A 10,514-nucleotide genomic window follows, 5' to 3' on the forward strand; every position below is an offset into this window, starting at 1 on the left:
GGACAAGCGTGGAGAGTTCATGAAGGGACGTCCACCGTTCTTCTCCCACTCAGCTGATCCTATGCAAGCTGAGGATTGGCTTAAGGCAGTGGAGAAGCAGCTGGTCATTGCTCAGTGCAATGACAGGGAGAAGGTTCTGTATGGCTCTGGGCAGCTTCAGGGAGCCGCACAGGACTGGTGGGATTCATATTGCTTTGCACATCAGGACCCGGATACTATCACTTGGGATGAGTTCAAGGTCGCCTTCAAGACTCATCATGTGCCTGCTGGATTGGTGAAGCTGAAGAAGAAGGAGTTTCTGTCTCTGAAGCAGGGCTCCATGACAGTTTGTGAGTACCGTGACAAGTTCACTTAGTTGTCGCGGTATTGCCCCAATGAAGTGGAGAATGATGAAGACAAGCAAGACCACTTTCTGGAAGGTTTGAATGATGGTCTGTCCTACATGATGTCGAATGTCAAGTATGCCAGTTTCCAGGAGATGGTGGACAGGGCATTGGTGCTTGAGAGCAAGCGCCGTAAGATGGAGGACAAGAAGAGGAAGTATAACTCCTCTCAGCAGCAGGCTGGTGCCAGTCGTCCCCGTTACAACAATCAGCAGGGCCCTCAGTCTCGCCCTGCATATCAGTCTGGTAACCAAGGACAGCAACAGAATGTCAGGTACAGCAACCAGAGTCAGCAGACGAGCCAGCGCTACAACAACAACCAAGTGCAGCGCCCCGCTAGTCAGGCGCCTCGCCAGAATGCCCCAGCACCATCAGGCTCTCGCCAGAACTCCAACACTGTCCCAATGAAGCCCAATGTCAACCCCGCCCCCACTGGAAATACCTGCTTCAAGTGTGGTCAGCTTGGACACTACGCGAATGCGTGCCCCCAGAGGCAGAAGAATAACAACAACAATGGAAGAGTGAATCATGTGAAGCTGGAAACTGCTGAGGAGTCTCCAGATGTGGTAGTTGGTATGTTTCTTGTCAACTCTTGCCCAGCTACTGTTTTGTTTGATACTGGAGCATCACATACTTTTATAAGTGCACAGTTTGTTGAGAAACATAGTATAGCCACCTGTACCATGCAAAACACCATGCTAGTTAAATCACCTGGGGGAAAGATGCATACTAATACTTTGTGTCCGGGAATGAGCATTAAAATAAGGGGGGTAGATTTTCCTGTCAATCCTATTGTGTTGGGTTCAGAAGGTTTAGATATGATATTGGGAATGAGATGGTTGTCCAAGTTTAAGGGTACTATTCAGTGTGCTGAGAAGACAGTGGCTCTAACAGCACCTAGTGGGAACAAAATTGAGGTCAGAGTTTCTATGTCACCTAGCAGTGAAGGAACAGTTTACCATGTGAGCAGTGGGTCAGTAGAAGACATTCGAGTTGTGAAAGAGTTCCCTGATGTGTTCCCAGAGGATTTGCCAGGTATGCCACCTGAACGTGAGATTGAATTTGTTATTGATTTATTACCTGGTACTGCACCCATATCTAAGAGACCTTATAGAATGGCTGTTAATGAGTTAGAAGAACTTAAGAAACAACTAAGGGAGTTACAGTCTAAGGGGTATATCCGTCCTAGTTCCTCACCTTGGGGAGCTCCAGTTATTTTTGTAGAGAAGAAGGATGGGACACAGAGGATGTGTGTAGACTATAGATCTTTGAATGAGGTCACAATTAAGAATAAATACCCTTTGCCTAGAATAGAGGACTTGTTTGACCAGTTGAAAGGAGCTTGTGTGTTTTCCAAGATAGATCTGAGGTCAGGATATCACCAGTTGAGGATTAAACCCAGTGATATTCCAAAGACTGCTTTCACCACCAGATATGGACTTTATGAATATACAGTTATGTCTTTTGGATTGACTAATGCCCCAGCTTATTTTATGTATCTGATGAATAAAGTTTTTATGGAGTATTTGGATAAGTTTGTGGTAGTCTTTATTGATGATATCTTGATCTACTCCAAGAATGAGGAAGAACATGAGGAACACCTAAGACTTGTGTTGCAGAAATTGAGGGAACATCAGCTCTATGCCAAGTTGAGTAAATGTGACTTCTGGTTGAAGGAAGTGTCTTTTCTTGGTCATGTCATTTCAAATGGTGGAGTTGCTGTTAGTCCGAAGAATGTGGCAGATGTTCTTAAGTGGAGTCCACCTCAGACTGTTGGGGAGATCAGAAGTTTTCTTGGAATGGCCGGTTACTATCGGAGATTCATTGAGGGATTTTCCAGTATTGCCAAGCCCATGACTGCTTTGTTAGAGAAGGGTAAGCCATTCAAGTGGAATGAACAGTGTCAGGCTAGTTTTGAGGAATTGAAGAAGAGGTTGACTACTGCACCAATTTTGACTTTGCCAGATGTGACTAAAAGCTTTTCTATCTATTGTGATGCTTCCAAGCAAGGTTTGGGATGTGTACTGATGCAAGAGGGAAAGGTGATTGCCTATGCATCTAGACAGTTGAAGAAACACGAGGTGAATTATCCAACTCATGATCTTGAGTTAGCAGCTGTGGTCCATTCACTGAAGATCTAGAGACACTATATTCTGGGTCATAAGTGTGATATCTACACGGATCACAAGAGTCTGAAATACATCTTCACTCAGAATGACTTAAACCTGAGACAGAGAAGATGGTTAGAGTTGATCAAGGACTATGAACTGGAGATTCATTACCACCCTGGCAAAGCTAATGTAGTTGCTGACGCTCTGAGTAGAAAGAGTCAAGTGAATATGATGGAAGCCACAGAGTTACCGATGGAACTACTGGCATAATTTGAGTATCTCAATTTGGGGTTTGTTGCTAATACCCAAGGTACTTCCATGGACAGAACCAACTCTTGAGCAAGAGATCAGAAAAGGTCAGAAAGAGGATGAAGAGATCAAAAAGATACTTAAGCTGATAGAGGAAGGTAGAGCACCTGGATTCAAAGTTGATCAAGAAGGGATTGTTTGGCACAAGGACCGATTGTGTGTCCCTGATATTCAGAGAATTAAGGATGTGATACTGAAGGAGTGCCATGAATCTGCTTACTCTATTCATCCAGGAGGTACTAAGATGTATCAGGACTTGAAGCAAAACTATTGGTGGCCTGGTATGAAGAAAGATATTGGTGAATATGTGGCATTGTGTGACACCTGTCAGAGAGTGAAAGCGGAACATCAGAGGCCAGCAGGGTTGTTGCAACCGTTGAAGATACCTGAGTGGAAGTGGGATGAGATCAGCATGGACTTCATAGTGGGATTGCCGAAAACTCAACGAGGTTATGACTCAATATGGGTTGTAGTAGATCGATTGACCAAGGTAGCTCATTTCATACCGGTCAGAACTAACTACCGTGGAGATCAGTTAGCAGAAAAGTATATGGAACGGATTATGTGTTTGCATGGAGTTCCTAAGAGGATTGTGTCTGATAGAGGTACACAGTTTACATCAAAGTTTTAGGAGAAGCTACATGATGCTTTGGGAACCGAGCTCAGATTCAGTACTGCTTATCACCCTCAGTCCGATGGTCAGACAGAGAGAGTCAACCAGATAGTAGAGGATATGCTCAGGTCTTGTGCTTTACAGTATGGGGATAGTTGGGATGCTAGTTTGCCCTACGCTGAGTTCTCCTATAACAACAGTTATCAGACTAGTCTTAAGATGACTCCTTTTGAAGCCTTGTATGGAAGGAAGTGTAGGACTCCATTGTTCTGGAACCAGACTGGTGAAAGGCAAGTGTTCGGCCCTGATTCATTGAGAATAGCCGAAGAAAGAGTTCAGTTCATCCGACAGACTCTGAAGGCAGCTCAGTCTAGACATAAGAGTTATGCTGATGTGAGACGAAGGGAACTTGTATTTCAGGCAGGTGATTATGTATACCTGAAAGTGTCTCCGATGAGGGGTCTAAAGAGGTTCAATGTCAAGGGAAAGCTAGCTCCAAGATATGTTGGTCCTTTCAAGATTTTGGAGAGGAAAGGAGAAGTGGCTTATGAGCTTGAACTGCCTGTTAGTTTATCCAACGTGCACAATGTTTTCCATGTCTCCCAATTCAAGAAATGTTTGAGAGTGCCTGAGGAACAGTTGCCACTAGAGGAACTGGATTTACAGGATGATCTAACTTATGAAGAGAGTCCTATCAAAGTCCTGGACACAGCAGAGAGAATTACCAGGAGTAAAACTAAAACTATCAGGATGTGTAAAGTACAATGGAAACACCATTCCGAGGAAGAAGCAACCTGGGAAAGAGAAGATGATCTAATATCCAAATACCCTCAGTTATTCCCTGGTTCATCCTAATCTCGAGGACGAGATTCTTTTAAGGGGGGTAGGTTTATAACACTCCAAATTTTTGAATTTCAAATTTAGTTTAAATTTGATTTAATTTTGGCTTAGTTTGAATTTTTGGAGAATTATTAAATAATTTACAAAATTAATTAAAATAAATATAAGGTAGAAAACGTGTGTTGTTGGCGGCGTGCGTCTCTGGCCGGTGCGCGACACTGTCGGCGTGTGTTGTAAGAGGGGTTTTTATGCTGCTGTGTTTAGAAGAAAATGAGGCCAGGGGTAGCATCGTCATTTTTCCTGCCCATGCTGAGTCAGCACCACCATGTCAGTCGGTCTGGGCTGCCACATGTGCAAATGTGGTCTAAATGTAAGAGTTATCGCTTAAAGATGGTAAATATGTATGGCATATTATAAGAGTGATAATCGGGTGAGAGGCAACCGTTATGATGGTAAATATGTAAAAGACTCTGGTGTGGGGGAGGGAGGGCGTCGGGGAGATGGGGTGTGGCCTCAGGGAGATGGAGAGTCGGCGTCTGGGAGAGGGAGAGTTGTGCCTCGCACGTTGGGGTGTGAGCGGGGTCCGGCAGTATAACACTCCAAATTTTTGAATTTCAAATTTAGTTTAAATTTGATTTAATTTTGGCTTAGTTTGAATTTTTGGAGAATTATTAAATAATTTACAAAATTAATTAAAATAAATATAAGGTAGAAAACGTGTTTGATTTTTGCATTCATGCTGCTGCATAATTTTTCTTGATTTTATTTATTTTGCTGATGCTTGTTTTGTTTTGTTTTGGAGCAAGAAAATTAAAAAAAAAGGAAAAGGGGAGAGCTCTCACCTGGGCCGATTCTCGGCCCAGCCCCCGCGCGCGCCCCCCCCTTCTCCCCGCACGGCCCAGCAGCGGCCCAGCCGCAGAGCCCGCGGCGCCCCCTGCCCCTGCCCCCGCCTGCAGCCGCTGACGCGTGGGCCCCGCAGGTGGGACCCACCGTCGTCCCCAACCTCCCGTCCGAAACGGACGGGGAGTCCGCGCCGCCACCCGGCTTCCGAGCCGCACGCGCCCCAAGGATCGCCGTGCCTTTAAATAGCCCCCCAGCCGCCGCTCGCGAACCCCCTAGAACCCTAGCTTCGAAATCCGCGCCGCCGCCGTTCTCGCCAAGCTCGCGCCGCCGCCGTCGAAACCGCCGCCGTCGAGCTTCTCTTTGACTTCGTCGTTTCGCGGAGGTGAGCTCGCCATCGCGCTCGTCGTGTCGCGCCGACCCCGCCCGTGCTCTCGGCTCGTCTCGCCGCGCCCCGCAGCGCCGCCGCTGCGAGCTCGCCGCGGCCGGCCATGGCGCCGCCGCCGGCGCCCCGCTGCTCGCCTGCCCCGCGCGCGGTCCACATGGACCGCGGCTCAGCGCCCGCGGCCAGGTCCACCATGGACCCGGCTCACCGCCCCGCGCCTCCCCCGGTCCACCATGGACCGGTGGACCGCCCCCCTCCTCCCGGTCCACAGCGCCGCCATGGACCGGGCCATTCACGCGCTGCCACGTGGCCAGGCCGGCCACGGTCCCGCGCGCCCCCTGGCCTTTTTACGAAAAGGCCCTCGCGTTTCTTCAAATTTAACCCGCGATCCAACTCAGTTATAGTTTCATTTAAAATATGCCCCTGCTTTTACAGTTTAGCCCCTGCACCCGTTGGTATTTATGTATTTAATCCAAAATGAGTTTTAATTCAGTTTTAATTGGTTTTAATTACGAAAAATAGTTCAGTTTATCTACAGAAATGCCATTCAACTTGTTTTAGCCATAACTTTTGCATCGTAACTCCGATTTAGGTGATTCTGGTCGCTATAGTTTCGTTTCATCAAGTAGAATACAGTAGTGCAGTTGCTTTATGCTTTCGCATGCTTTGGTGTACTGTTTCTGATTAAGTTTGTTTCCTTGCATGTAATGTTCCTATGATTGATGATTGTCGCGTATAGCCAACGAGACGTTCGTGAAGGAAGAGGTTCAGGATCCCGCTGAGTTCGAGCAAACCGACTTCGATCAAGGCAAGTGCAGACACCATTCGATCATTTTGAACCTACTCATTAATGTCATTTACTTTATATGCATGTGTCCAATGAATGCAAACCCTAAGGACATGACTAGCTTTACTTATTATTCCTTGCTCACCTGGGGTTATGTATTTGGGTAGACTAGGTTATACTAGGTTTGCTTAGCTGCTCTACTCATCTTATACACATGCCTAAACAAGTATTAGTCTCTACTCAACTTGATGCTTAAATTGTGCTGAATCTTTGGTCACTGCGGTGATGGCGATGTTGGATGCTTATGAGCATCGTGATGATGGTGGTGACAGGGGGAGCGGGTGCCGTTGGTGGTCCGGTTTGCCGGGCGTACCCGTCTCTGCTCTCCGTAAGGACTTAGTCAGGGAGCGGCCCCCTGGGACTTACAGTGCAGCTCCAAGCTATATGGCTCTGGCTTGACTAATTAGCAGGACCTCCACTAGTAGGGTGTTACTTTCCGGGTAGGCGTGAGGAAGTAACTTGGGTAATGAATATTAAGTTGTCGGTTGATCGGTACGCCATGGCTATGGGTATCGACTGCCGAGCGCCCCGGCAAAAACTTGCGAGTGGCATCCTATTAGTTGGACCCTGTGAAAGGTCTCGTAGTGAGACCCTGCCTGCTCACCTTGGAAGTGTTTTGGGGAGTCGCGACCCCGGGCAAATGGGAATCACGACTTGGAGTGAACGTGCACACCTCTGCAGAGTGTAAAACTGATATATCAGCCGTGCTCACGGTCACGAGCGGCCCAGACGCTCACTTGATGAGCAAATTGGATTCACTGGTTACTTGGAGATGGACCTTGGCGAGGTTGCTACCTCGTGATTTTGGCGGAATGGCTATTCCGTGTTGGCAGGATTGCTATCCTGTGTTAATAATTGGGGTGAATCCCTGGATTACTATAATAATTAGGATAGTCTTCTAAAAGATGTTAATTACTACTTACACTAAATAAGGGTTGGGTTTATGCTACTCATAATTAGTAATAGGTTGTTCTAATAATAGTCATAACTAAAAGTGTTCAACTAAAATGCTACCGCAGTCAAACCAAATCAGCTTTACCTTGTTTTAAGCCTTGCATGTCATTACTTTCCGTCTGTGCTTGCTGAGTTCGACATGAGCTCACCCTTGCTATAATCATTAAAGGTTGCTCGGACGATCAGGAGTACAATTGCGATTTTCCTGAGGACTACCCTGAGTCTCCGGGTTGTTAGGCTCGTGTGGTTCTACCGTCGACCTTCCTGTGGCAAGGTGGTCCTGCTACGTCGGCGTTTAGTTTTCCCTTTATTTATGGAACAGTTTAGTTTATGTTTCCCCTCCGCACTTTGATAAACATTTGGCTTGTAATAATGGTACTTTTACTCTTATTTATGTAATTCGTTTGAACACTGTGTTTTGTACCATTGATGATGTCGGTCCATGTGTGTGAATTTGAGATCCTGGCGCACATGTGATTTGGCACCCGAATGCTCTTTTACATCCGGGTGTGACAGGCAGCCACTGCGATGGGGCAGGGAGGGGAGAGGAGTCGCATGTGGGAGAGAAGGCGTCGGGGTTGGGGGAGAGGGAGAGCCGTGAGTGTGGTGGGCGCGGGATTAGCCGAGGGATGGGGTGAGTGATGAGTTTGATCCGAGCGTTTATGACCGTTGGATGTGATTGAGTTAGGGGGTTGAGAGATTATAGTTAATCTTGTCACTTAATTTCAAAAGATTGAACTTTCTGGGTGCAATTATCTGAGTGTACTTAGTGTAATTTATGATTGTAGCAGTAGGTTATGGGGTGCATTTAGTCAAATTCACAACTGGTGGATTATATAGTAGTGGAGATTGTGTTTACCAAGGAGTCATAGTATTTTTTCTGTCTGCCCATATTAAATGAGGCTGCGAGTGTATTTCATACAAAAAAAATAACAAAGGCTCATGTGGTTAGTGGGGTGTGGCCTATAGGCCTTGTTTAGTTTCCAAAAAATTTTGCAAAATTTTTTAATTCTCCGTCACATCAAATCTTTAGACGCATGCATGAAGTATTAAATATAGACGAAAATAAAAACTAATTGCACAGTTTGGTCGGAATTGACGAGACGAATCTTTTAAATCTAGTTAGTACATAATTGGATAATATTTGTCAAATAGAAACGAAAGTGGTACTATTCATATTTTGCAAAGGTTCAATACCTGGGTGAGGTAAAGTATTTTGCTGCACGATTTTACATGGCACAACTATTGGTTCAGCTGCGATGAGGCGCGTTTATTAGCCTCGTTAGTTTTGTTCCACTGCACGCGTGCTCGTCGACGTTTGTCTTGCTTTGCAGGTCCAACGCCTCGGTTCTTGGTTGATCTTTTTAAATGCCCAACATGTCCGACGCTTGAAGTGCCTCATCCTCCCTTGCTTTCCTTTTGCTTGCTTAAACGACAAGGCGAGCGGCGAGCGGCGAGAGTGTAGAGGGAGATGAAGGAGGTGACCTTGCTAGCTGTGGAAGACTGTGCCATGTTGCATGTGAGCGATGACCGATGAATAAAGGGCGACCTCGAGGAGAGCACGCGTGTGCGAGCGATGAATAATACGGCAGCGGAAGAGACGCAGCTCCACAAGCACGCTAGGGCCTTGTTTAGTTCCAAAATATTTTGCAAAATCAATACTGTAGCTCTTTTGTTTGTATTTGACAAATATTGTCCAATCATAGACTAACTTGGCTCAAAAGATTCGTCTTGTCAATTTCGACCAAACTGTGCAATTAGTTTTTATTTTTGTCTATATTTAATACTTCATGCATGTGTCTAAAGATTCGATGTGACGGAAAATCTTAAAAATTTTGCAAAATTTTTTAAGCACTAAACAAGGCCTAGAGGCAAAAGTGTCAATGACGTACCTATTAGAGTCAGAACGTCAGGCTTTGTGAAAACTAGCCTTTAGCCTAGAACATCAACTAATACGAGTATACACAGGCGTCTCCGTCCACAAATTTTTCATTTGTATTGTCGAATTTTTCGACATATGCATATAGAGTATTCAATATAGAAAAAAATTAATTATACAGTTTGGTTATAAAGCACAAAATGAATCTTTTAAACCTAGTCCATGATCAGACATAATTACTACAATAACTAATATATGCTAATGATGGATTAACTAAACTTAATAAATTTATCTCGTAGTTTTCAGACGAGCTATGTAATTTATTTTTTTACTAGTCTACTTTTAATACTTTAAATATATGCTGCATATCCGATGTGATATCTAAATATTTTCTTTTCATGAACTAAAGAAGGCCTGATACACTGAACCGAACACTAAAATTTCGCGAATTTCGGTAATTTCGGTGGTGGCCGAAAGAAAATCTGAAATTTCATTATATACTAATACATGTGCTATATAACTTTAGACTCATATTTTCTATTGATTATATTGTATATTCTTCTATTCAATAGATGTGTAATCATAAATCATACTAATATTTGTTTAGATCTAGTTTTTTTAAAAAGAAAATTATACTTTATGTGCTAGTCTCTATCTCTACAACTAAAACATACAGAAGGCAATCGTCCACACCACTCCCCTCGCCTCGCCCCCGTTCGAAACGTTCACAACGACTCCCGTAGCCAGCGGCCAAAACTTTCACAGCGACTCCCCGTAGCCGCCGTCGCCGTCGTTTCTCGTACGAGTCCTCCCTCTCCAAGTTCTCCTCCACCCTCGCCAACCCTCCGAACACGCCCGCCGCCGCACCCACCGCCAGCCCTGTCCCCATCCCCATCTTGTTCTTCTTCTTCCCGCCGGCACCAACGGCGCCGGTTCCGTACCCGGCGGTGGCGGCGAGCTCCCCTCCCTTTCGCCTTCCAGCTCTCACCCGGCCGCCACCGCTCCAAACGCTCCCTTTCGCCACCGCTCCAACGCTCCCTTTCGCCACCGCTCCACCAACCAAGCCGTCGTGCGCCGTGCAGGGGGCACCAACCTGGACGCCGGAACCCTAGGTTCCGCTCCAAGGGTGGACGCCGAATCGTGGCTGGCCATCTCAAGCAAAGTGAGCTTCCCAAGTCAGTCAGCTTCGTGACGTAGAAGGTACTAGATCGAGATGGCCAAAGCTTCTTTGCGACCTCTATGCTGCCTCCATCATAGAGGCCCTCCCGCCGTCCCCTCCTTCCGCTCGGCCGCCATGGTTCTGCTGCTCCTCGCCTTCGCCCCATGGGGCCGCGTCCCCTGCCCCACCATGCT

At 46.1% G+C, this 10,514-nt stretch overlaps 1 protein-coding gene across 1 annotated transcript; it reads left to right on the forward strand.

The window, feature by feature from the left end:
* LOC110432235 (lysine-rich arabinogalactan protein 18-like) lies at positions 521-10,273 on the forward strand. The gene is made up of 2 exons (XM_021452240.1): positions 521-839; positions 9,927-10,273. Exons 1-2 carry the CDS (start codon positions 521-523, stop codon positions 10,271-10,273), a joined length of 666 nt encoding a protein of 221 aa, XP_021307915.1.

This window comes from Sorghum bicolor, chromosome 1, assembly GCF_000003195.3.
Source record: "Sorghum bicolor cultivar BTx623 chromosome 1, Sorghum_bicolor_NCBIv3, whole genome shotgun sequence".
Classification (NCBI taxonomy): domain Eukaryota; kingdom Viridiplantae; phylum Streptophyta; class Magnoliopsida; order Poales; family Poaceae; genus Sorghum; species Sorghum bicolor.

Excerpts from the sequence above, each read along its gene's own strand:
- LOC110432235 (XM_021452240.1), top strand. The coding sequence starts at position 521 with ATGGAGGACAAGAAGAGGAAGTATAACTCCTCTCAGCAGCAGGCTGGT. Across the intron at positions 840-9,926 it reads AAATACCTGCTTCAAGTGTG|CGACTCCCCGTAGCCGCCGT; the intron begins GTCAGCTTGGAC and ends AAACTTTCACAG.